This window comes from Microplitis demolitor, chromosome 9 (assembly GCF_026212275.2).
Source record: "Microplitis demolitor isolate Queensland-Clemson2020A chromosome 9, iyMicDemo2.1a, whole genome shotgun sequence".
Lineage (NCBI taxonomy): Eukaryota > Metazoa > Arthropoda > Insecta > Hymenoptera > Braconidae > Microplitis > Microplitis demolitor.
In genome coordinates this window covers 17845993-17873163 of record NC_068553.1, presented here as the reverse complement: position 1 = coordinate 17873163, position 27171 = coordinate 17845993, and the positions used below count along the sequence as shown (strand labels likewise).

At 27.3% G+C, this 27171-nt stretch overlaps 3 protein-coding genes across 3 annotated transcripts; 1 reads left to right on the top strand and 2 right to left on the bottom strand.

The window, feature by feature from the left end:
- Nucleotides 1-6697: 6697 nt before the first annotated feature.
- Nucleotides 6698-18259, bottom strand: LOC103574722 (protein PTHB1). The gene is made up of 12 exons (XM_053741732.1): nt 17894-18259; nt 16239-16327; nt 13906-14170; nt 11396-11700; nt 11091-11221; nt 9085-9259; nt 8706-8948; nt 8393-8632; nt 7647-7960; nt 7337-7507; nt 7121-7261; nt 6698-6907 (listed from the first exon to the last, which is right to left on the bottom strand). Exons 1-12 carry the CDS (start codon nt 18169-18171, stop codon nt 6698-6700), a joined length of 2562 nt encoding a protein of 853 aa, XP_053597707.1. The 5' UTR covers nt 18172-18259.
- A 748-nt stretch (nt 18260-19007) lies between these two features.
- Nucleotides 19008-20669, top strand: LOC103574701 (dynactin subunit 5). Its single transcript, XM_008554208.2, has 4 exons — nt 19008-19216; nt 19297-19484; nt 20112-20223; nt 20318-20669. The coding sequence occupies exons 1-4, from the start codon at nt 19169-19171 to the stop codon at nt 20513-20515; spliced, it is 546 nt and encodes a 181-aa protein (XP_008552430.1). The 5' UTR covers nt 19008-19168; the 3' UTR covers nt 20516-20669.
- On the bottom strand, nt 20661-25229 carry LOC106693985 (glutamate receptor 2). The gene is made up of 8 exons (XM_014443706.2): nt 24580-25229; nt 24372-24487; nt 24127-24297; nt 22947-23191; nt 22653-22861; nt 21884-22152; nt 21107-21301; nt 20661-20851 (listed from the first exon to the last, which is right to left on the bottom strand). The coding sequence occupies exons 1-8, from the start codon at nt 24910-24912 to the stop codon at nt 20734-20736; spliced, it is 1656 nt and encodes a 551-aa protein (XP_014299192.1). The 5' UTR covers nt 24913-25229; the 3' UTR covers nt 20661-20733.
- Nucleotides 25230-27171: the final 1942 nt, after the last annotated feature.

Below are 27171 nucleotides of genomic sequence, written 5' to 3'. Positions count from 1 at the left end.
ATCCGAGCATGCAACAGTAGTGATTCAAAAGAATGAGTCTAGATGACTAGATATATATGACAGTTATTTTGGAGAATTTTTTTTTAACTCAGAATTGAAAATTGTTTAGTGTCCACTAGTCCGAAAAAATGATCCTGTAAGTACGAGCGCGAATTATGATTTTTGAAGATCGCTCAGATTTTTATAGCATGTGCGCTAAAAGTACTAATAAAAATTATTTTATTACATTTAGTGTAACTTTTTACGATCCAAATATATTTTTCCCACGGTACCGATTATATATATGCTACATATATTTGTAGAGTATAAAATTTAAAATTTGTAAAAAATATTTAAATTATTTTGTTACCGCGATTTTATTTTAAAATGCCTACAACTTTTTAAATTTTAAATTTATCAATTTATTCAATTAGACCTTTTTTGCAGGCCATGAAATTCTATAAAAAATCGTCGTTTCATTTTTTTATGTAACTTTAAAACTTTACCAGCGCTGAGTGATTTTATAATAATTTTTATAAAAAATAAACTTTCACCCTCCGTAAATAAAAAACTCTATGGCGCACAGATTCAACTCTCGGGGCTTTTTTGTTGATAATTTAGTGCCCCATCCCACTTTGTGATTGATAATTCCACAAGATAATTAATTGATTATAAAATACAACAATAAACGGCTAAAAAATTTTTATTTCTGTATTTTTAATCAAAAATTTTTTTAAACGACCGACTTTTCAAATTTATAATTACGCGCCATAATGAAACCAGGATTTTTTTTCATATAATTACTGAATTTTAAGTGACTATAAATAAATACTGCTGCTAAATAGTTGTCTAATATATCCACACATATATACATATACATTTAATAAATCAATAGAGTTCTTTTTTTATTATTTGCAATAATTAATAATAATAATAGTAAATACTGAAAGTGTCAATTATGGCTTATTAATTTTCCATCATTTACAAGTTCATAAATATGCATTACATATATACATAACATATATATTTATATATATAAAAAAAGCAAATTGATCTCTTTAAGAAAATATCATACAAGTACACTTACATTAATATAAGGACATATCTTACTACAAATTTTTTCCCCAAATTTACAATCTGAGTCATATTTAAATTTAAAAAATTTTCGAGTAAAGTTTTTATTGACGAATTATTATTATTATACTCAATCATCGTCTTGTTGAGGTTGGCTGAATAACCAACATCATTTTTTTTACCATTTTTCTTTTATTTTGAGTTTTACTCTCATATATAGTTTAACTTAACCATCATCATTCGGCTATACACCATAATAGTATATATATATATTGTAGAATGAGGATAAGGATGAGGATGGACCACCTGCGAAGAGGACCACCATGAGAGTCTTCTCGAGTAGTCTTGTGGTTACCGACCCAAGCGAATCTCGCTCGTTCCAAGAACAAAAGCTGAAAGAATAATGGATATAGAAACAAAAAAAAACATTTTTTATTATTAAGTATATACATAATATACATAAAGAAAATAATAACCAGGTTTGACGAAAACCTTGGCCAGAAAATACCCAAAATTAAAGATCATTTGGCGAATTTTCGAGCCGCGTACTCAGACTCGCTAATTATCATCCGCCAATCCTGTGATAGACTAAACAAATATTAGATGACTGTATTCAATAATCACAATCTATGAGTAATGATTTCTGAGGATTTAATTTTGTCAATAGAATGAATTATTTAGTGAGCTTCATCTTATCAAGCTAAATATTTAAAATGACGGAATTTATATTTTTTTCTTGCTAATGATGGTAATGAATTCAGTAAATTTTTGTATTTCTACGACCACCTAGGGCATACGACCACCATGAATGTATTTATTATTTTTTATTATTTTTACTAAAGTACATAACTTTGTTTTTTTTTTTTTTTTTTAAAAGAGGTATGACAAAATAAATTTTTTGGAAAAATTAATCTCACAATTTGGGTAAAAAAAAAAAAATACAATCTAATATTTTTTGTTTTATTTTTTATTCAAAAATCGCGGATTTTTTTACCCCATAACTGAATGATTTCTGTAAACAGCAGAGTAATTAACCCTGGCCCATTTTCCCCTGCAATTAAGACGCAAAATTTGCTAGATAATTATCTTCATATATTTTCTATCAAACTGGGCTGGATATCGATGACGAAAAATTTTCGAGATATTGGATAGGGCAGAAAAAAAAGTTCATATATATATATATATATATATATATATATGTATAAAAAAAAATAATTAATAATTTATTGTTTTTTATATTTTTCTTGTCGAACACGTGTGATAGGTATATTAATAAATTTTAATTGCAAATTTATTACTCGCTGTTATTAACTTAATACATAATAAGTTAATTAAAGGCGCCATACTGTAATTGACTGGCGTTAATTATCTTTTACTTACTGTCGGTGCGAATCAATAATTTTTTAAAAGTTTCATGCAATTGTATTTTTTCTTAGATATATATGACTCAGGCGTTTATGTTTCGCATGATTAAAAAAAAATGAAAAAAAAATTTAATTATATATATATGTACATATACATATATGTAAACAGAAGACAAAAGAGGATACGAATGATGATAAAAACAGTGAATCATGAATCATATATATATATATATATATATATATATATATATGTATTTATATAAATGTGAATGTTTATAGATATTACTAATGTATGACTCGGATATATTACAGTGAATATAAATTTGTCATCAAAGTGACAACACATTCATAGAATAGAAATTTACTTTTTATTAAAAAAAAAAATTAAATAAATTTAATAATTATTTTTATATAAATATGTACTGAAAATATAATTATATATATCACGTTACTAATGTCAAGAAGATTTATTTATATATTTATATACTATAGAAATATGTCCTGTTGGAATTAGTAACGCAATATATATATGCATATATATATGTCGACTATACTTTTTGCAGGGAAAAAAATTTTTTTTTAAGTGTGTGGTCTTTCGAGTCCTATAGCTCTTTTGCTAAGACTTTATGGCTTCCATTAATTGCTGTTATCATTTATATTGTGCAGGGGGTCGCCCTATAACTCCATAACGATATTTTTTAACTGAAGAAAAAATGTTTCTTAGGACTAGAAATTATTTATCAATACGCTTATTTCCGTGAAAATAAGAGCGGAAGCTTGTGGAAATCTATCGCGTAGAATAACGAGAGTTAACATTTTCCAGGTAATCAGACGTTATAAAATTCATTACAATCAACTCTAACGATAGCTCATACACATAATTTTTTTTTTTTTTTTTATAAAATTTCTTTCATTCCTCATCCGTTCTGTTATTCATAGCCATTCATTTACACTAATTTAATCTAGTTCCTCTATATTATTAATTCACACAACGAAATTACATGAATAAGTTGTTATTCGTCACCAATGACTACAGTAACCCCATATATATTTTGTAAAAAATGTCCTGATCCATTGCGGATTTTCACTAAAAAATATTTTTTGTCGCGGAGTAATTTTTTAAAACCTCAGAACGAGGGACAAAAAATTTCTGTTTAAAAATTGGCGCCAAATTCACTTTCGATTTTCATACAACAGTTGCACTAATTTCATAAATTCTAAAAATATCAATGGTGAATATATTTAATAAGAACCCTTGGAATCAAAGTACATTTTGTAATACAAAAAAAAAGTGTATATATATATATATATATATATATGGTAAGCAAGAAATTGATGACGTTTGATGTATATAATCGCGGACCCTGACCTCTTTATTCTTAAACCCTACTCGTCTTGAGTCTTGATGTCGTCTCTCTTTTCTGGATGCCGTCTGAGATAGCGGTCTGAGCAGTCCCTACTCTTGCACACATGCTTCCTTATACTATCACGCATGTATTTTATTATTATTTCTGATAACACAAACTTACTATAACCCACATTTTTTAAAATAATCATTTCTTATATTCAAAAATTTCCATCTCAGATTTTACATATCAGTAGTGAAATAAAAAATTTCAAAATTTCCCTCCACTGTAAAAAATCGGATTTTATTAATTTATAAGACTGTTTTTTATTCTACTCATATATTTATATATATAATTATTCTTAGTACTTTTAATTCCCTTCCCTTTGTGCACTCAGACATTCTCTATCTCAATATTATTTTATCATCCTTGTTATTTTCATTATTTTTATTCGTATTAACCGGGTAATGTAAAATATATATATGCATTTATGTATATAGATATATATATTTACTACACTAGCTACCACCTCTTATTCCGTTACTTATTTATGTATCAAGTACACACGTCTAGTGTAACGCGCGTAGCAATAAAGGAGATCGGTATCGAGTTTATACGTTCATAATACCATGAAATCCTACTTCTATTTACCTCGTGCACCGCATTTTGCTCAATATAAGTGTGTACATGTATGCATATAGATATGAATGTATGAGGTATTTTTTCCTTCAATTATTACCGACGCACTATATTCATGAACACAAGACACTATCTTGTATAAGTTAAAAGCGACGGCGCCGGCGCGTCCGCGGTCTAACATAAAAAAATATATATCATAACGCTAATCTTACACGTTTACGCAGATCGCCAGATCGATATCACTTGTCTGCTGTTCAACGTCAATTGCACTATGTATATATATACATACATATAGACCATTGATTATTTATATATTTTTAAATCCTTCTTGAGGTGGTTACGTTCATATGAGTACAGTCATTATGGCAATTTAATATTTTGAAATATATATGCCATAGGTGTTTTAAAGATTTATTATTAATATGCTTCAACTTTTTTTGTTACGTAAATTTGAAATTTTTAGAGAATATTCAAATTTTTTATTTTGGCGCGAAATTTGAAAATTTGAATGTTAGCGAGTTTTTATATTTTGAATTGTTTTTTATATATATTTCTAGTGTATACATATGTATATATATATATGAGCTATAAAAAATTTTTCAACAAAAAAGTCCACTAAAATTCAAATTTTTAAATTTCGCGCCAAATTAAAAATTTGAATTTTAGCGAATTTTTATGTTTTGAATTGTTTTTAATATATATTTCTAGTATATACATATATATGAGCTACAAAAAATTTTTCAACAAAAAAGTCCACTAAAATTCAAATTTTGAAATTTCGCGCCAAATTGAAAATTTGAATTTTCGCTTAAAATTTCGAATTTACGTAACAAAAAATAAGAAAATTGAAGCAAATTTATTTCAAAATCAATTATTGACAATTAAAGTATTAACTAAAATCGATGCTAATAATATAATTGATTAGTATGAAAAAATTTGTTTTTTGCATAATTTTGATTTATAAAATTTTATGAACTAAAAAAAAATTTTTAAACCTATAGTGAAATAGAGATAGAAACTGCTATATATTAGCAAATCCTGATTCTAAAATCATGAAATAACTACTAGTATACGTAAGTTATTTCTTCTCCGCTGAATCGATTCTCGCACGTGATCCTGGCGCCAACTTGACGCTCTTAACAGTTGATCAATTTCATACGGTTTTGTTTTTCCCTGTATTGGCTAAGTACTGAACTTATTACATTTTACCTCAAACGTTTCGCAAGTTTGTTATTATTATTAATCCTTTTTTTTTCTTTTTATTTGTTAGTAAATTTAAAAATGATTTTAGTCAAGCCGCAGATCGTTATCGTCGCGCTTACATGTTTTAATTGTAAATATTGTGGAAGTATATGCAGACGTTAATATAAGCAAATGCCTTTGTCTTTCATCTCAGTACAATATCCATCGTCATATATTGCATTATATATATATATATTCTTCTATAGCAGTCGTTCATCCCGTAGTCACGTTTATTGCCGCTGCATGAGTAGATTTATTGTAGTCGTTTTATTTTTTAAACTAATAAAATAAGAAATAACGATAACTATTTTTATTATTATATGAGAAAAATAATTTAATAGTATTTATGTCTTTTTGAATAGGTTTCTTTGTTAATGTACTGTTAATTATATAGGTCATGTAAATACACAAAAAATATATGAGTTTTCAAATAAAAAGTTTATAGGTAATAAAAATTTAAATAAAATAATGAGAATTTACACAACAATTGTGATAAATATATGTAAATATAGGGAAAAGTGGGGCAAAGTAAAACACCATTTTTCAGATAAAAATTTATTCAGTCTTTGAAAAAATATGGGATAAGTTGGTTATCCGAAAAGAGCGGCAATTTTTAAATTTTATGAAAAGAAATTTTTTTCGCAGTTACTAAAATTTAAAATACAGTCGATTTGTCATACCCCGGTCTAAGAAATGTAAAGAAATTTTCTTTTGAATTTTATTTTCTCTACCGCGGGTTTATTTTATATTTACGTTTTTGTCGTGTCTCAATTTTTCTATTAAATTTTTTTAACTAATTTTTTAATTTTTTCCTACTCGTGGTTTGTAATTTTTAAAATTTTAACAGAGTCTTATAGCGAGCTGTCAAATACAAATTTAAAATAGGTGGAAAGTTATTTTAGACTCAGTAATTACTGATTAGAGGAAAGAGGATTATTAGAAGGCTTATAACGAGTAGTCTGTCATAGTAGAATTTCAAAAAAATTAGACCGAATTTTTTGTATAAATTTAATTTTGTCATTACCTACATATTTATATATAGTAAAAAAAAAATTATTCGTCTTCTTGAAGTACACTATTGTCATCAGACGGCTTATTAAGCCGATCAACAGCGTGGATAAATCGTTTCTTCAGTTTAGCTAAATCCCTGGTTGTTTTGAATTCGTTCCAGCTGACTTGTCTCACCGATGACTCATGCTCAGATTTTCTTGAAGTTCCACGCAAAAGCGCCGCCAATGTCACCTCTGCTATTTCCTCCCAATCCTTAACGAACATAAAAACCAAGCATTCATATATTTATACATATTACTAATCAATTATTCACATCCATACCACACTTATATGCTAATGATGACCACAAAAGTCATTTTATTTAAATTACTATAAATTATCATAGATATCCTGCATTATGCAAACATATTTATCTTAATGAATTTTTTACTGTGGTTTAAATTTATGTTTATAAAATAAACGTACAATACTGTCACGTGGCTGTGGTTCAAAGCCGATTGCAGCTTCGAGTAATCCGTACTTATCATCCTCTGTGATGTTTGTCCGCGAGAGCAAAAGGACTAATCTCAGGCTGCCGTACAGTTCATGTGCGGCTCGATGAAGTTCCTGGTAATTGATTACATATATATATATATATATGAGAAGTATAATTAAAATAATAATAATGTTAAATAGAATTACCATTTGTGCTGATTCAAGTTGATTCAATTGCGTGAACATCAATTGATAAGTAGATTCTAAGAGAATCGAAAGACCAGTTGACGTTAAGGATCGCGAGTTTCTTTCCCGCATGCTCTGAAGTATTCGCTTCTCTATATTCCTCAGCTGGGTTGTCAGCAATGCAATCTCATTCTGATTGATAGATTATAATCTATATTATTATTATATATTGGAGAGGTTGGTTGGATGTATGAAAGAATATCGAATGGCGAAACAGCAGATGGGAAGCAGAGTGAGGAGAGAATGAGGGTAATAAAAAAATTAATAGTACCGAGATCTGGTGAACTTGTTGACGAGCCACAAAGTGGGACTCAATGTGCCCCTGGACCAGCTGCAAATTATTCTGACTGATGGAAGCGACAATATTTCCCGGAGTCGGATTGGGGTTAAGTCGGGAAGACAGTCTGCTCAACAGCTGCTGGATTATCAGGGTCATCGAGACCGCGTCGTTTGATTGCACGCGGTATCGGTTTGTATTTGTGCCTAATACTATTGTTACAACTCGTCCTGAATTAATATGACGTAACCCCAGGGCATTTGAAGTCGAAGATGATGACTGTCGCTGTGAATAGTCGACTAATAATTCTGTTAAATAATTTATTTTATTATTAGTTGGGAATTATTATTTTTTTTTTTTTTTGGTGCTAATTTTATCATTTTTAGGGAAATTTCGCGCCATTTTTATTTTTTACTCCTCAGGCGCCATCTAGGATTTTTATTTAAACTCAGGCGCCATTTTTTTAAAAAAACCTCATCTGAGATTTTTAATTACGTCTAATTAATGAACTAAAGTGTAATTAATAATTGATAATTTTTTTTTAGATTCTCTGGAAGTGAATTTAGAAAAATTGATGATAACTTTTATAATTTTAATGTTAATAATATTTATAAAATTCATTTTTATAATTTTTGAGAATTCCAATGCCTGTGAATTTCAAATACTAATTTAAAATTTTAAAAAAATTTTTTACTTACGACTTACGTACATTTAAATTAAAATTTAAATTTGAACAGTACCTGGAAAAAGTTGACTAAAATTAAGGAGTGGATTTGATGGTTTAAAAGTTGCAGAAAAAGTTGTCGTGTTTTCTGGCGAACAAATCCGGACGAACATTCTCAAAGGCAATTGAATTATTTTTTCAATTACTCTCAAATCGCCTTTGTCAGTTTCGTAAGATGCCGTAAGTCGTAAATCTGATGACAGAACTGTTTCTCTGCCGTTTATATTAACGGTTACGGAAATCTGTTGACGATCGCCTGTTGTGATAACAACCACAGCTTCAATAATAACAACAATTATTATCATTATTATTGTGTGAAAGATACTTACGTAAGCTAGGAAATGAATAGAAGTCTTCATTTACTAGCAAAGGCTTGACAACTTGAAGATTTACTTCGACGTCTTTAATAATCGTGTATGATGACAACTCGATATTTATTTTGCAACTGGGCGACGAGACCATTGACGAGTAATCTTTTATTTCTCCGTCTGTATTGAGCTGAGGGTCTTTGGTTACATCTATTGTTGACTTTATCGTTATCTCTGATTCCATTACAGCCTTTGTCATGTTATCTGATCGAAGGATACTTTTACGTTACGAAAAATTTAAATCAGGAGCAGAGCACACCCCATCTGAGGTGTGCTAAATATTATTTGTGGTTGTGTAGATGTGTTAAGGCAACGATAAGTGCGTTTAGTTATCATGTACCTGAGCTAACTTTTTTAGAAAGTTTCCTTAGTTCCAGTAGTTCTTTTTCAGCAGCTTTCGAATCGAATCCCCGGGAATGAAGAGGTGGTGCGACAAACAGAGACGGCTCGGCGCCGAGGTAGCAGGCTTCTAACCGTCCTTCTTCAGAAAGAATGACAATAACTCCTTCTAAATGCTGTAATTATTAACATTTTTATTTTTTAACTTTTAGGCGGGAAATTCAAATTTCTAGGATGATTATCGGGAGAATTGAAAATCTACTTTAGACATTTTAGGACATGATTGTTGCAAATTAAAGCTTTAAATGGACCTACTTAGACTTACAAAGGCCTGGTTTGAACTTACTTGGACTTATGTAAGCGGAAGTTAGACCTACACAGTCATTTCTGTCTTTGTAAGTCTAAGTTGGTTCATTTCAAGCTTTTTCAATGATCATGTCATAAAAAGTATTCTATAAATTTAGTAATTGGAAAATCTTGTTACATTGGAAAAACGTTTTCTTATCTACTAGAAACCGTCTAAAATTGAGCTGTAGTAAATATCACTTTATATATATATATATATTAGACCGGTTCAAAAAAATCGACTATTTTTTTTTTTTTCAAAACCCGCAGTGAAATATCTTCCTAGTCATGAAAAAAGAAGCCTGTGAAAACGGGAGCTCATAATATCAATTTTGAAAGGTCGCTCATCGTAAATTTCTATTTTACGTTTAAATAACATGGAAAAAAAAATTTTTTAACTTTGGAATTTTACAACTCATTTTGGAATTAACATGTCGGGGTGAGAGATACATATTTTTGAAGGAAATTAGACGCTCTAAATAAATTGTCTCTTATGTTTTTTCTTTAAGTCTACTCCTTTAAAAGTTATTCGAGTTTAAAGTTTAACATGTAATTAATTTTACCTTTTTTTCTTAATTTTTCTCAAATATTTTATAATTATTATTGAAAAAAAAATTTTCTTAAAATATTGTTATCAAGTTTAACGTCGTTGACAAAGTAGATCTTTATTGGTCTACTATGAGGAATAAATGACTTTTCGATTTAAAAAATCTGAAATTAATTCTCTCTGTGAAGTTTAAACATTTTTTTTTTTTAGAGTTTCTTCTAAATATGTATAGATATTTAAATAAAAATGTATACGATGATCGAGACGACATTTCGCCTTTTATGATCGCAACACGTCATCCTTCTGGAATTTGGTCCGCACGATCAGGTTTTGTTTAATTAATTGAGACGAAATCAAATCAAGTATAAGCAGGCTCGGTTAATCAATTTAATAATCTCCATCTTACTTTTATAGATCGTCTATATGAATAAATCATTCGCTTTAGTATTGCTTTTTATTTTTTACTCATGAAAATATATATTTTATTATATCTATTTTTTTTTTTTTTTTTTTTTTTTTTTTTTTTTTTTTAAACTCTTTCAAAGGGAAATTGTCAATGATTTGTGATAGTAATTTTATTTATAGAAACATTTTTTTTTTATAGAGGACACGGAAACTTGATAACAAATTCTATATGATATAAATTTTTATCATTGTTATTATTATGCTTTCAAAGGTCATTTGATTAATATTATTATTGATAATTATTTTTATGTGACTCCATAATGATAATAAAATATTTAAATTGAAAACAGTTTTAAATATTTCTAATCTAGTGAAAAGAGGCAAATTGATCAAGCTAAAGCTAGCCTTAATAAGTAGCGGCCACGCAATTTTTTTGCGTGGCCGCTACTTGTTGACGCCGCTATCTTCGTGGGCAAATTAATCTTCTAGAATTTTTTTTTGTATTTTAAGCCATGACACAAGACTGGGTCAAAATGAACCAGCAAAATTTTGCACCTGACACTTTGGAAAAAAAAGTGGGGAATTTTTTTCTCAGCACCTCTGCCTCGATATTGCAGGCGATTTTATTTTTTTCTATGGTAGTAAAAATACGGCGTATTTAAATAATAAAACTCATATATTTTATGTATAATATATATATGTAATTTAACCTGAAAATGTGCGCGTACAATTGCGACAGGTGTGAAAGGCAATTGCGCGGACCACTTTAGTGTTGCGCCCTCGTAAACCAGCAGGGTGTCCGTGTCGGCGACGACAAGAACCATCAGTTTGCCGTCTGGCTCTTAAAATAATAAAAATTAACTACATAAATATAAATATAAATTACGGAAGTATATATTAATATAAATAAATAAGTGATAAAAATTAAATTTATGGTCTGCATAAATCCCTAGTATAAATTCAAGTAAATAATAATAATAATAATAATAATAATAATAATAAATAAAATTTGTACCAATTACATAAGCGTGAAAAGACACAGGGCTGTAATCAAGTTTCTTAGCATATTTAACACTCGTACAATTGTCACGGAAGCAGTAGAGACTTCTCTCACCGAGGACGATAATTCCGACCTCAAAGCTACTTAACGTCACTGTTTGAATACCCAGTATTGCTTCCCCGAGATTATAAGTCCAGTCAGGTTCAAGCCACTTTATGCTGTTATCGTTATCTCCATTATCACTACTGACTTTTCCATTCATTTCCATTCGATTTTTTCGCTCTTCTTCATGCCTACCAAATTCTGCGATATTCTGATACCTTAAATTTTTAACATTATTATTATTATTATTATTATTATTATTATTATTATTATTATTATTATTATCATTATCATTATCATTATTATTATTATTATTATTATTATTATTATTATTATTATTATTATTATTATTATTATTATTATTATTATTATTATTATTATTATTATTATTATTATTATTATTATTATTATTATTATTATTATTATTATTATTATCATTATTATTATTATTATTATTATTATTATTATTATTATTATTATTATTATTATTATTATTATTATTATTATTATTATCATTATTATTATTATTATTATTATCATTATTATTATTATTATTATTATTATTATTATTATTATTATTATTATTATTATCATTATTATCATTATTATCATTATTATTATTATTATTATTATTATTATTATTATTATTATTATTATTATTATTATTATTATTATTATTATTATTATTATTATTATTATTATTATTATTATTATTATTATTATTATTATCATTATTATTATTATTATTATTATTATTATTATTATTATTATTATTATTATTATTATTATTTTTGTAACAAAAAAAAAAAATTTGCAACTTTAATGACAATAAATATTTTACTTGTACATATACCCCGTTAACATTCGTCATCGTACAGTTTTTTTGCTAATAAATATATATATATGTATATTGCTACATACATTATTATCAGTGGGAATACTAGTCTCGACTATTTCAAATGACTTTAAGTGTACTTGGAATAAATTATTTATGTTTATACTTACAAACAAATATTTATTATTATTTTTTATAGACATGGCTAGAAAATATTTATATGGTTAAGATAATAATGTAGTATTTTATTTAAATAAACATAAATGTATATACTTATATGAGGGATAGACGAATAATTCAATGCTTATTCCCGAATTAATTAAAAAATCGGGAATATTCACTAGGCTATTAATTATTTTTTCCAAGTGCAGAACAACGATAAAATGGCTAAAAATAAAACATTATGCATCCTCTTTTATATCTGGATGCTACGAGTGCATGGATATAGATATACAATAGTGTGCTAAAATACACAAAAGACTCAGTTCAGAGTTTATATTCTACTCTCATCATGATCTCTTGGTCTCGACGCCGGCGCCTAGACGTTCGGCGACCCAATTTAAATTTACACTTTTATCTCTTTTGCGATTTAATTCTCTTCACTATTATATTAACTTGGAAAATTACGATAATAATAATAATAATAATAATAATAATAATAATCTTCCATTCGACAATAATAGTCACCCGGGTAAAAAAATTTCAAGCCGAAATAATAATAAAATTTTTTTCTCGCCGAAAAGTGGCCAAAAAAGACATAGGTAGTGAAAAGAAGACTCAAAACTGTCTTATAATCAGGCCTGAAAAAATCCGACTCAATTTAAAGACCAATTTTCGGTCTGCTTATTAAAAATAACAAAATTTCGGCATGTTTTCAATTTTTTCCAACAAAATTCTACGGTTTCACCGAAATATTGGCCAAATTCAGGTCTCTTTGAATAAAATTCTGTTGTTTCGGAAAACTTTCGGCCAAATTTATCCTTTTCGGCTAATTTCCGGCCTGTTTTTTAAGAATAATAAAATTTCGGCATGTTTTCGGCCAATTTTCTACTTTTTCAAAGAAAATTCTATGACTTCAATGAGATTTCAACCAAATTCCGGCCTCTTACAATTAAATTCTATTGTTTCTGAATGATTTCGGCCAAATTTATCCTTTTCTGCAAATTTTCGGCCTGTTTATTAAAAATAACAAAATTTCAGCGTATTTTCAGCCAACTTTCGACCTTTTTTTATAAAATTCTACAGCTTCAGCGAAATTTCAACCAAATTCAGGCCTCACTCAATAAAATTCTATGATTTCAGCCAAATTTATCCTTTTCAGTGAATTTTCGGCCAAATATCTTTACCCGGGCATAATAGTAATGTTGTGGTATAAACTTCTCATTTTTACCAAATAGATGACCTGATATTACTCGAAAATTGAGGGTGGGGGGAGGTGGTACTAAAATTAAAAACTCAAAATTCAAAAAATCCATTTAACTTTTTTTTGTCACAAAATTAAATCACCGGCTTCTATAATTTAAAATTAAATAAAAGACACCGCTTTGTTTCAACAATAACATTACTGAGAATAATGAATAAATCGAACCTGTAACATTCAAGCAGCCATCCAGGACTCGACGTAATAAAAACATCATTCCTTGGTACATATGCAACTTGCTCCGGTAGCAAACGGTCTTTTAAAACTTGATGAAATGTATGTATTTCCTGTTCATAGAAAAGCATCGTGCCATCAAGACACTGAACGCAGAAGAAATCCCGGCCTCGAGCACCGCCAAAAGGTCCAGCTATCAGCGATGCCGGAAAACGCGGTAATTCATGCTCATAAACTACTTCCAGGATACATCGATCGCCTAAAAAAAAAAAAAAAAAAAAACAGATAATTTATTATCTATACCTTGACTTTTTGCAACAGAGACGCTCCAATCACTGCGCATTAAATGGGAAATAGTCCGACATATCTGAATATATATGACCAAATACTGCTGCTGTTTATCAGACACGACTCTATGATCAAAGGTATATATGACGAACTCCGTCTTGAGAGAATTAGCATCCTGATTCCCTATCATTATTCACATTCGGCGGATAGTAATAATCGTAACCCTTTCTATCCCCGATCATTAATACATTCACTGGTCTTCTGTCTTCATAAGCGGATCCGCTTTTGCTCCTCATTCTCCATTATCATATTATTAACTTTTAAATTCAATGGCCCTTTCTTACCGGCTTTGCCTTATTTGCTTCTTAAGATACCTGCTGCAGCAAAACCTGATGGCCAATTAACGTAATGAGAAGCGCATATCCAATCAGCAAACTACCAGCATATATATATGTATATACTTAATTCTTCTTATTCTACATTCCGATGGATGAAACTCGCAACTTTTTCCATGAATATTGTCATTGTTTTTTGCTCTTTTTTTTTTGTAATCCTGAGATTTTGAAAAAATTTCATGCATTTCTGAATCTCAAAATTAAATCTTTATTATTTTTTTAGTATTAATCAGAATTTGAAGAATTGAGTTTTATTATTTATGAGTAAGGCCAGGATTTTTACCTTAATTAAAAAATTGACTATTAATAATTGATGATGTCAAATTTTTGTTATTACGGCAAAAATATTGGTCGTATAGAAAAATTTTTCAAGTAAAAGTTGTTCAAAATTGAATTTTCTAAAAATAATGTCTCATATAATTTTTCCTTAGGATTAATAAGGAAGCCGTAATTTCAAAATTAAGATTTTCATAATTAACAAAAAATTGAATCATTCATTATGAATTTTAATTTTGAAATTACGGTGAAAATATTGGTCTTATAAAAAATTTTTTCAAGTAAAAGTTGTTCAAAATTGAATTTTCTAAAAATAATGTCTCATATAATTTTTCCTTAGGATTAATAATGAAGCCGTAATTTCAAAATTTAGATTTTCATAATCAACAAAAATTTGAATCATTCATTATGAATCTTAATTTTGAAATTACACTGAAAATATCAGTCGTATAAGAAAATCATAAAAGACATTTTTTTTCGAAAATTAAATTTCCTACAACTTTTGTTCAAAAACTTTTTTTATAAGACCAATATTTTCATCGGAATATCAAATATTTGAACGATTCATTCCAAAATTAAGGCAAAAATCTTTTCCTTATTTATGAGTCAAAAAATATGTAATAATTTTTTGTTTTTTTTTTTTTTTAAGCAACAAATTAGAAAAAAAATATTCGAAAAAATTGCACCTGTAGTTTTTTAAATTTTCTACAAGTGCATATTTTTAGTTTTTTTTTTTGCAATTGATTTGTTGAAAAATAAAATCCAAAATAATTAAAATATGGATTTTAATATCAATAGACATATTCACATATATCATATTCATATATACGTATATATATATATATATATTAAAATAAAAATGTATAGCTAATATCGGATGTAGTAAAAGGTGTAGGTCTCTTAAATTCCAAATAAAATCATTGAAGAATTTATTCGATGTCTTGTCTCTCTTCATTTATCTCTCTCTTATTTTTATATATTTTTTTGACTTCTACATTTAATTTATTTTATTCTGCCTGTCATACTTCATTAAGTCTCCAAAGATAACAAGAAACGAATAAGAGAGAATATGAATATAGATTTTAAAATTTAATACTCGTAGAATTTAAACTGTTCAATTTATAAAAAATAATAAAATTATTCACTTATTTTAATAAAGTATGACTTTGAATAATGAGGGAAAATTTGAATTAGTGATAAGAAAATAACGCGGGTCCATTTATCGGAGTAAGACATGCAAGGTACACTATCGTATTGTACGTCATAAGACAGTAGTGAGTATACTTTCATTATTTTATTATATATATAGTGAATAAAGAATGAGATAAATAAATAAAAAACTAAAAAGAAGATCCAAGTTCGACGAACCATGCTCAGTTGATCCTGGACTAAAAGTAACTGCATATACGAGAAGCTTGCTGGGTGTCAGAATACCCAATCGTAGATCCTGAGAACCCCTGTAACAGCCAAGTGATTACGATCGGTTTAAGATGACGTGAAACGATCCAGTGTAGAGAGCAAGTAGAGACTTAAACTTAACATATTTACTATATATATTATACTTGTATCATATATATATATATATATATGTATGAGAGTTTAGTGGGGATAAGATACGATTACCGAAGCATCTGAATTAATAATAATAATTCGCAAGAAAGTGTGACTTATTTTTTGCAAATATCTTGGTAAATATTGAGTTAATAAAAAAATTGATAGAGACCTTTTTTGTAGCTTAATAAATTCTCTACAAAAAAGGTATCTTATATATTTTTCAAAAATCGAATAGTTACGGAGATATTTCAAGTTTAAAATTTATGACGTTTGAAATTTTTTAAATTTTAATTTATTGGTCTTTTTAATTTTTTTTCTCGCTCTCTTTTTCATCAGCAAGAAAAAGTGTGAAATAATAATAATAAGTACAGGGAGAGGTTATGCTAATTAGTAAAGACTCAACTTGAGAACACGTGCTATCTATATATTACGATAAAACATTAATGTAAGTGTACTTGTATGATATTTTCGTAAAGAGATCAATTTGCTTTTTTTATGTATATAAATATATATGTTATGTATATATGTAATGCATATTTATGGACTCGTAAATGATGGAAAATTAATAAGCCATAATTGACACTTTCAGTATTTACTATTATTATTATTAATTATTGCAAATAATAAAAAAAGAACTCTATTGATTTATTAAATGTATATGTATATATGTGTGGATATATTAGACAACTACTTAGCAGCAGTATTTATTTATAGTCACTTAAAATTCAGTAATTATATGAAAAAAAATCCTGGTTTCATTATGGCGCGTAATTATAAATTTGAAAAGTCGGTCGTTTAAAAAAATTTTTGATTAAAAATACAGAAATAAAAATTTTTTAGCCGTTTATTGTTGTATTTTATAATCAATTAATTATCTTGTGGAATTATTAATCACAAAGTGGGATGGGGCACTAAATTATCAACAAAAAAGCCCCGAGAGTTGAATCTGTGCGCCATAGAGTTTTTTATTTACGGAGGGTGAAAGTTTATTTTTTATAAAAATTATTATAAAATCACTCAGCGCTGGTAAAGTTTTAAAGTTACATAAAAAAATGAAACGACGATTTTTTATAGAATCTCATGGCCTGCAAAAAAAGTCTAATTGAATAAATTGATAAATTTAAAATTTAAAAAGTTGTAGGCATTTTAAAATAAAATCGCGGTAACAAAATAATTTAAATATTTTTTACAAATTTTAAATTTTATACTCTACAAATATATGTAGCATATATATAATCGGTATGGCGGGAAAAATATATTTGGATTGTAAAAAGTTACACTAAATGTAATAAAATAATTTTTATTAGTACTTTTAGCGCGCATGCTATAAAAATCTGAGCGATTTTCAAAAATCATAATTCGCGCTCGTACTTACAGGATCATTTTTTCGGACTAGTGGACACTAAACGATTTTCTATTCTGAGTATTAAAAAAAATTCCTCAAAATAACTGTCATCAAAAATACTCACGACACAAATTTCCCAGCTTTGACATCAATGATGCAATCAGCGACTCGAGATTCAATAATCAAATCCGTCACTTGATAGCCAGTTGGGTTGACATTTTCGTCATCCCACTTAGATGTCGGACTGTACAATCTCAAGAATCCACTGTGACTCGATACAACAATGATATCTTTTTTATCCTCACCAAACAGCGGCACGACTAGAAGATTTTTGCCGTCAAATATTTCCTGACCGCCACCGCATTCTGTTCTCCACCATTCTCGTGTTCGAAACAAGGACATGGTTCAAATTCACATCAATAATGATGCAAATAACAGACAATACTCTGCTCTACAATTGTATACTTTTACTTTGATACCCGGTTATAAATCGCAGACTAGTTATTTCCTACATGCACGCGTTGCCATGGTAATTTAGTACAAACATTTAAATCTAAAATCGACTTTTTTTTATTTACAATTACTCATAATTTTTATCACCATTAATAATTTTTTCATTTTATTATTTATGAATTTTTCAATTTCAAAATATGTCATTATTTTTAATTGTTAAACTCTTTTTTTTTTGTAATTATTTTTAATGGAAAATATTTTTACTTTTTCCCTGATCCTGAAGTTAGCAGACAATTAACAGTTTTTGGGTTTTAATTTAAAAAAAAAGAGAAAACTAAAAAAATGCACATGTAGAAAATTCAAAAAACTATAAGTGCATTTTTTTAGAAATTTTTTTTTATTTAAATTTATCATTTTAAAAATAAAACAAAAATTATTTGACAGCTATTTTTAGTATCATCATTACATGATCCTGAAGTTAGCAGATAATTAACAGTTTTCGAGTTTTAATTTAAAAAAAAAAAAAAAACTAAAAAAATGCACATGTAGAAAATTCAAAAAACTATAAGTGCATTTTTTTAGAAATTTTTTTTTATTAAAATTTATCATTATAAAAAGAAATCAAAAATTATTTGACGTTGGCTAACTTCAGTATTGACTTTTCAAATACACCAACTTAATAATAATAATTAAAAATTTTGAAATTAGTTCGAATGTCACCTGCAGGTGGCAGCACTTTCTAGCTATATAAATTCTGTTGGTAACACGCCGACATATTGGATATTTATTATTACTATTATTATCATCATTTTCGCAGAAAAACAAATATATATGAAATATATCATATATGATATACAAAATATTTGTCTAGTTGATATAAAATACTAAGCACGTATTTTTTTAAAAATAAAATTAGAAAATAATTACATAAAAATTTGCAAGAAAAATGGAACCACATGACATTTATTATGACAGGGCTGAATATATTGAAACAGTAAGAATTTTTGTGCAACTTAACCTTTCTTATACATTAGAATATATACCAATTGTTAATTTGACGAAAAATATTTTCAGGCCTCTGGTAATAAAGTCAGCAGACAAACAGTTTTATGCGGATCGCAAAATATTGTTTTGCATGGTAAAGTTATTGTACAATCAGATGCGATAATTCGAGGTGATTTGGCCAATGTTCGTGTTGGTAGATATTGTATAATAAGTAAAAATGTCGTTATAAGACCACCTTTCAAAAAATTCAGCAAAGGGTAATTAATATATATAGATAATATTGTAATTATATTTAATATCACAAAAAAAAAAATAGTATTAGGCGTCTTCATCTCCAGACAAAATATCCTCAGATAAAATATCTCCCCATGATAAAATATCCTTGGCAATGGTAAAAAACAGTTTCTAAAAAAATAGACGAAAAGACAGACTTAGAAAAAAATATTGAGAAAAGAAAACACGAAATCAGTGAAAACAGGCACAGCACGATAACAAATATATGTGTTGGTCTATTTTCGAATAAACACATACAAAAACCATGAAAAAAAGCCACAGCATAACAAGCATATGTGTTGGTCTATTTTTGAAAAAACACAAAAAGTTCAGTTATAAATTTTATATTCGTTGAAAAAAAGAAAATTGATAAACAGTCGACTCTAGCCGCGTTTTTATTTAATGAGCTCTTCCCTGGTGGAAATTTTTCGGACTTTTGTCTTAAAAACTCAGTTCTAGAGTCCTAAAGACTTTTTCAGAGTTCCAAAGACTTTTTAAGACAGAAGTCCGAAAAATTTCCACCAGGGTTAACACAAGATACTAAAGCTCGATAATCTTATTAATTATTTATGGTACATCTTAATAATAATAATTAATAAATTTAATTTTAGAGTTGCCTTTTTTCCATTACAAATGGGCGATCATGTATTTGTTGGTGAACGTGCTGTTGTTAATGCAGCTGTAGTTGGCTCGTATGTTTATATTGGAAAAAATGCTGTAATTGTATGTTATAAATTTATTATCTAATAATTAATGACATTAATTAGTTATTATTATTATTATTATTATAATTAACATTAATACTATTAAATCTCAGGGAAGACGATGCATTCTGAAAGACTGCTGTTTTATCGAAGACGGCGCAGTAATACCACCAGAAACAATAGTCCCGTCGTTCACTAAATTTTCTGGAAACCCTGCAATGGCCGTTGAAGATTTACCCGAGTGTACTTTAGATTTGATGGTCGATTTTACGAAAAATTATTACCAGCATTTCCTCCCAGCCTCTAAGTAATTATTTATTAACTCGCTTATTTTTATATTTATTTTATTTTTTTTATTTAGCTGTAAATACACAGGAAAGTTTTATCGAATATGAACAAATTTGTTTATGCAATAATTTATATTCCTAACGAAAATAAGGAAAAATAAAATTTGTTTATCGAATATTTTATTGTGTTCATTAATAATAATAATATTGTTTCTACAATAAATTATTGCTTTTTAAGAATATTATTCAACGGTAGTTTCCAATGACTCTGATGATTGTCTTGATATATTTTTGTCATTAATTTCTGTGTCAACATCACATTCAGTTGATTCTTCATCGCCGGCCATTTTGTTTCCAAAACTTTAAAACAGAAAATTTTAATCAATAGAGAAAATTAGGAGGGGGTAAAATGAACTTTGAAAATAAATATGTGGTTCGACCTATTCAATGTTCTTTTAAATTTCAATCAAAATTTAGACTAATTTTTTAATTTAAAATTTTTACTGCAGTCATGGGTCACTTTACCCCATAGCCTGCTAATCTTTTTAAATAAAAAAATTGCTGGTCCATTTTACCCCTTTTTGTAATAGATTCGTGTAAATAAATAAAAGTTACCATTTACGTAAAATAATTTCAATAAAAAAAATCGAAAATGCTATTGCGGCTCCGTAAATGATCGTGTAAAAAGCAGCATAACATTCAGTTGTTCCGACACTTATAAAACTAGTATGACCTACACAAACTGGTTTTTTAGTAAATAATCTTGGAGTGTCACGTTGTTGTAGTCCTGTTTCACGTAACCAGAGTGATCTAGAAATAATAAAAATTTTCTTATTTTTTACATTTCGCCCAATTCGGGCGCGAAAACCCCTTTTTGCATGATATCTCTACTCAATTCTATTTTAATTTCGTCTACCCCATAAAATTTATCTCAATTCTTCAATTATCGAAATTCAAATTTGCAACGGTGATAAATCAATTTTTTTAAAATTTGAACTTTCAAACAAGAAATCACTTAAATTTTTTGTTGACTTGAATTTTAATATTTAGTCTTAGTATTTTTATAACTTTTTTTATCATACGCAAAAGATTTATTTATTGATGACAAATTTTATCAATAAAATTTTAAGTCATTATTTTTTAATATTTAGATTGAAAGCATGGAAATTTACCCGCGAAAAAACTTGTTTTGGACAATTAATATACTACTAGGTTATATTGCCATCGACATTCTAAAACGTCATAACCAAAAATTTTCCATGACACTCTTCTACTCAAATTGAACATTTAGCGCGATTCCCTATAGAATATTCCAAAATTATATGTAAAATTGATATTCTGCCGTCTTGTGTAAAATTTAGATTACGCGTAACATGAAAAAAAAATACTGACCCAACCCTAAAAATTTCACGATACGGAGATTTCTTCTTTATAACAAGCATCGGGTCTAGTACACCCATGTAATCAATTTCTTGTAACCCACATTTTTCATCTTCTTCATACGTTTCCTGTATCAATTGATATCCAGCTGCAGTATCAACATGAAATGCAAATAATCCTTGACGTACCTTTTCAATTCCATCTTCTAGTGTTATCCATATTGATGTTTTATTTGTTACAAAACGTTCCCGAAATTCTCGACGTACTGGATCATCCAATACCTATCACAACATATATATACATATATATCCAAAAAAAAAAGAATTTCTTAACGCAAAAAATGTTTACTTGTCCCAACAAATTTTTTGTATTATAAATTGAAAACAAAAATTTTCTAAAGGCGGGAAAAAATTTTTTTAGGGCAGTTCAAATTTACGAAAATTCAAATTGTCAAGTTCGAAGTGTAAAAGTTCAAATTTTCTAAGTTTTTTAGGTATGGAACTACTTACGGCAATTTACGGTATTTTTGACATAAGTACTGTATATTTTTTGGTTACAGTTTTTACCATACAATATTTGATGGTAAAATACCACGATTTACGGTAAATTACCGAGCTATTGCTACAAATTTGCGGTAAAAATACCGTAGTTTTGCTGGCAAGCCGTAATTCTTCCAAATATCGTAAATTACAGAAATTGCCGTAATTCGAAATCATTAAGGGTAGGCTATAATGTCCTATTTTTCTCCCATGGTGCATAATTTACTAATAAATAAAATTACCTTAAAGTAATATCTATTATAAACAATATCATAAATTCCAAATTTCAAACCACTATTTATAAGTTCCTTCAGAGTATTTATCGATGATGATGTTGATTGTAAAAGCGCAACAATATTTGCTGTATATGATGCGTAAAGACTCAAAGCGGCAATTAGTAACATAAATGTTACTATTCGTGATGAAATAGTCCGAGGTTCGTAAGATAACCCTGGTAAATTTTTTGGTAAACTTTTTATTAATTATATATGACATCTAAAAGCTGTCATTTTTAATGAAGATAAGATTGATGATACCTTGTTGGGAAACTGCACTGAAGAGAATCAGCAAATTATCGCTTATAGTTGGGTCATTTTTCAATTCGTCTAGTTTTCCCGGTGATTTTTCAATTTCTTTCCATTCCCATTTCATGGTTATGTATAAAAATCCACAAACAATACATGACATCACAGCGATGGCGTACCAAACTGTGCGTCCGAATGGAAGAGTGAATAAATTACTCACATAAGATAGTGGAGGTTTGCGAAATACGAATTTTGATCTTTGGGAAACAAAGAAGTTTATGAGTTTAGTGATTTAATTGTTTGTCCAATAAATATTTTATTATTTCCTGGCATTGTCGAGGACATTTCAGGCGAAATCGCCGAGGTCATAATGATTTTTTTAGTTTTTTGATGGTTTGGGTCTTGAAAGCCACTTATTTATTTGTGTTTAATATTCCAAAGCATTGGCAAGTTTTAAATCTCTCAGTATTCAAGCTACGGTAAATTCAAATTTTCAATATTTTAATGAAGTGAATGGAATTCCAACAGGGACACGATTTTTTTTTTTTTTTTTTTGGAAAAAATTTTTTAAGGTCATTTGTTTTTTAATTTTTTTTTTCTGTGGGTAAATTATTTTAAAAAATGATTTTGTATTTTGGAAATCTATACTGACATTAAAAAAAATTCCAGGTAAAAATTTCGAAATCTAATTCTGATTTTTTGAAAATTCAAAATTTTTTTTTAAAAAATTCAAAATTAGTTTTTTTTTATTTTTAATGACGTCAAAAAAAAAAATCTCAAATATTTTTTTTTGTAGTGACGGACATAATTTTTATTTATCTTTTTTTAAAAATTCAAAATTTCGAATTTGTAGCTTGAATTCCAAAAATTTTAAATTGCTAAGAATTGCATTATATAAAGCGATTTTCAAACCCAAGTAAAATACAGTCGGGCCTCGTTATAAGACTACTTGCTGTCTTTTAACATGGAGTACCGACTTTTAAAGTAGAAGTACCATTTATGGCCACTGCTCCATTTTTGGATACTGAAAATTTTATTTGACTCAAAAAAATAAAATTTCCATTGCAAGTGTGATAAAAGTATCAAAAAATATATAATGTCATTTCTTTTGCAAATTATTTTATTTTAATTTTTCTAGTGTCCAAAAATGGTACCTCTACCCTATAAAAACATAACCTATGTATCAATTTACCCAACGGGTGTGTACAATTGTAAATATTCAATCACACCAATTCTTTGTTTTATAAGAAACGTCGCTGTTCCACCAAAATCAATTTCTCCACGATCTAATAATCCAATCATTCCACTCCAAGTGCCATTTTTATCTGGATAACCCCAAGTATCGCGCCAAGTATATGTTACTCTATTTTTAAATTTAATTAGTATTATTTACTACTCTTCTAATTATTTAATAATACTAATAATAATAATAAATACGTTGCATTCATTTGATTAACGAGATGCATCATCCAAATGTAATTAGCTTTTGTAACAGCATCAATTCTGTTGTCTTTATAATCCGTCAGATGATTTAATGTATCAGGATTTGTTAACTATATTAATAATATCAATTAATATCATAGTTGCTAAAAATGTTAGAATAGTTAACAAAAAAAATTTACGCGTTAACCCTTCAAATATTCACCACAAGACACGTTTTCAATGGCGTTAACTGAAGATTTCTTCTCCGACGTGATGTAGGAATTGAATCGATAAAATTAATACCGTTATCAATATCCCAATTAGCTCGCTCTTCGATAATTAAATCTACGTAAAAACTAGGTCGGTAAATTGACAATATTTTGATATTATTATCATCAAATCTCTGCGAAATATATAGTTCACTGTCGGGAAAAATTTCAAAATTTTTGAATTTATCCTTCAATTTTTTTTCTTGGTCGTTGTAATTTTTTGATGAATTGTAATTTTCGTATCTTATGTCTTGTAGTATTAACCACTTAGTTGGCGCGAAAAACATTTCACTTTCATGTGCCTGAAAAATAATGTAATTAAGGGTTTTTTGATATTAAGTCAAAATTTATGGATTTAATTTTTTTGGTTTTTATTCGAATGATTAAAAAGTTTTTGAAATTCATAAATTATGGGACACTGTCTATACTTAGAAGAATATTTCCCACGATTATATCCCTGGAAGATCCTTATTACGGTAAATTTCCCCATTTTACGGTATTTTACTTAAATTGCGCGTTTTACGGTAAATGGCGGGAAATTTGATATGAAAAACTTTTCTATAATAGATAGAAATAGTTTCCGTTATTTATTGGAAGCACTCGGTTAATTTTTATTTATCGTCTATCTAAATATACATTTTGAAAAAAAAAAAAAAAAAAAAAAAAAAAATATTTATTATCTTTTAATGTAATAAAAGTTACTAATATACTAAGTGACCATGAAAAATGGCGAATATTATAATCTGACATTGTGTTTATTCATCAAAACCTTGAAAAAAAATATATATATATAAATATATATATATAAGCATATAATATCATCAAATGATCAAGAGGACATTTATAAGATAAATATAAATTCATATGACATAGAATGAAATGATGAACGATAAAATTATAAAAAACACGCAACACTATATATATATATATATATAACATATTTGTTAATCATATTTGCAGATTATTATTTAACACGAAAGTAATTTTTTTTTAGTTTTTAGAACACTTGCAATAAATTTTTATACTTTTTCCTCAGAAATTCTTCATATATATATGTAAACATGTATATATATGTATATACTTGAAAAAATATAAAGAAAATATTGAACTTATTTTATAAATTTTTTTTTACCTTCAAAAGTAACTCAGTTGCATCTGGACAATCGAGATCGAGAATATAAAGATTTTGATGTGATATTTTTAATTGCTGATTTATTTCGAAATTATGATCGTAATTATATAAATTTTTGATATCATGCATTATATTATTTTTTGAAAGTCGCCGTGAAAATTTGATTATATCTGAAAATTTAAATAACAAATATCATTAAGTTAGCCGTCTAATAATTTTTGAATTCTTTTTCTCAAGGTGAATTATTAAAAAAAAAATTTTTTTAAAAAATGCACTTATAGTTTTTTTGATTTTTTACATGTGCATTTTTTTAGTTTATTTTTTTTTTTGAAATTAAACTGTGAAAAAAAAATTCAAAAATAAATTACCTGAGGTTGAACAAAAAAATGATGTGACGGTCGTGGGAGGAATCGATTTAATCATATCGATTATAAATAATTCGATCGTATTATCGATTTCATGTGATTTTGCAAAAAATAACAGAGATAGAAAAAAAAAGTTGATAAATAATTTCATTTTTTGAAAAATAAAATTAATTAAAATAATTCTTAAAATTATTTTATGGCTTAATTGTTTAATTGTTACGTGGAAAATTATAATTTAAAGATTTTTAAATAAGCGTATGTATTAAAGTTATAAAACAAACAATTGATAAGGAAAAGTGATATGTGATAAGTTTAAAAAAAAAATAAGTAAAAATAAAAATTAATAGAATAATGAAAAAAGTATCATGTCATAATGTGTAATCTTTATTCTAAGATATAGAGTACACGCGACATTTGTGAAAATTAAACCGGCAATTTGAGTAATACGACGTTTCATGATATTCGAGTCTATAATTTTAAAGATAAAGAAAAAAATTTATAAGATAATTTATATGTAAAGACGAATACGGTCTATATAAAACCGCATATAGTATTCCCACATTTTTACTTTTACTTTTTTATTAACTCAAATTTTCCACTAAACCAATTATTTCGCGCGCAAATTTAAATTCAAAAATTCAAATTTCAGAAAATTTATATATATCATTTTTACACTTAATATCAATAACTAAATTTTCATACTATAAATAATTAATATGTCGTGAGTTATTAAAGTTAACATTCTTAATGCATGCTTACATATATATATTTATATATACACGTATACTTATAAACATTTATAATTGAAGATTTTTATCAACAAGCACGAGATCACTGTCTGATAATTATACATTACTTCACGTGAGTACAATAAATGACGCGATTGAAAAAAAAAAATTTATGAAATTTATTTCCATTTTTTTTTTTTGAAAAAATTTGAAAATGATCTTCATTATTAATTTTGTGACATATTATATATTAATACATATTAAATCTCATATATATATATATATATATATATATATATATATATATATATTATATATATG

What these genes read in the sequence shown, in the direction of transcription:
- LOC103574701 (XM_008554208.2), top strand. Translation starts at nt 19,169, where the DNA reads ATGGAACCACATGACATTTATTATGACAGGGCTGAATATATTGAAACA. An exon ending in TTCAAAAAATTCAGCAAAGG is followed by an intron (nt 19,485 to 20,111) that starts GTAATTAATATA and finishes ATTTAATTTTAG; the next exon opens with AGTTGCCTTTTTTCCATTAC. An exon ending in TTGGAAAAAATGCTGTAATT is followed by an intron (nt 20,224 to 20,317) that starts GTATGTTATAAA and finishes ATTAAATCTCAG; the next exon opens with GGAAGACGATGCATTCTGAA.
- LOC103574722 (XM_053741732.1), bottom strand. Translation starts at nt 18,171, where the DNA reads ATGTCCTTGTTTCGAACACGAGAATGGTGGAGAACAGAATGCGGTGGC. An exon ending in AAAGCTGGGAAATTTGTGTC is followed by an intron (nt 16,328 to 17,893) that starts GTGAGTATTTTT and finishes TGGCTGTTACAG; the next exon opens with GGGTTCTCAGGATCTACGAT. An exon ending in CTATTCATTTCCTAGCTTAC is followed by an intron (nt 8,633 to 8,705) that starts GTAAGTATCTTT and finishes TTATCACAACAG; the next exon opens with GCGATCGTCAACAGATTTCC.
- LOC106693985 (XM_014443706.2), bottom strand. Translation starts at nt 24,912, where the DNA reads ATGTTTTTCGCGCCAACTAAGTGGTTAATACTACAAGACATAAGATAC. An exon ending in CAATTGTACACACCCGTTGG is followed by an intron (nt 23,192 to 24,126) that starts GTAAATTGATAC and finishes TGTTTCCCAAAG; the next exon opens with ATCAAAATTCGTATTTCGCA. An exon ending in CGTGAAATTTTTAGGGTTGG is followed by an intron (nt 21,302 to 21,883) that starts GTCAGTATTTTT and finishes TATTATTTCTAG; the next exon opens with ATCACTCTGGTTACGTGAAA.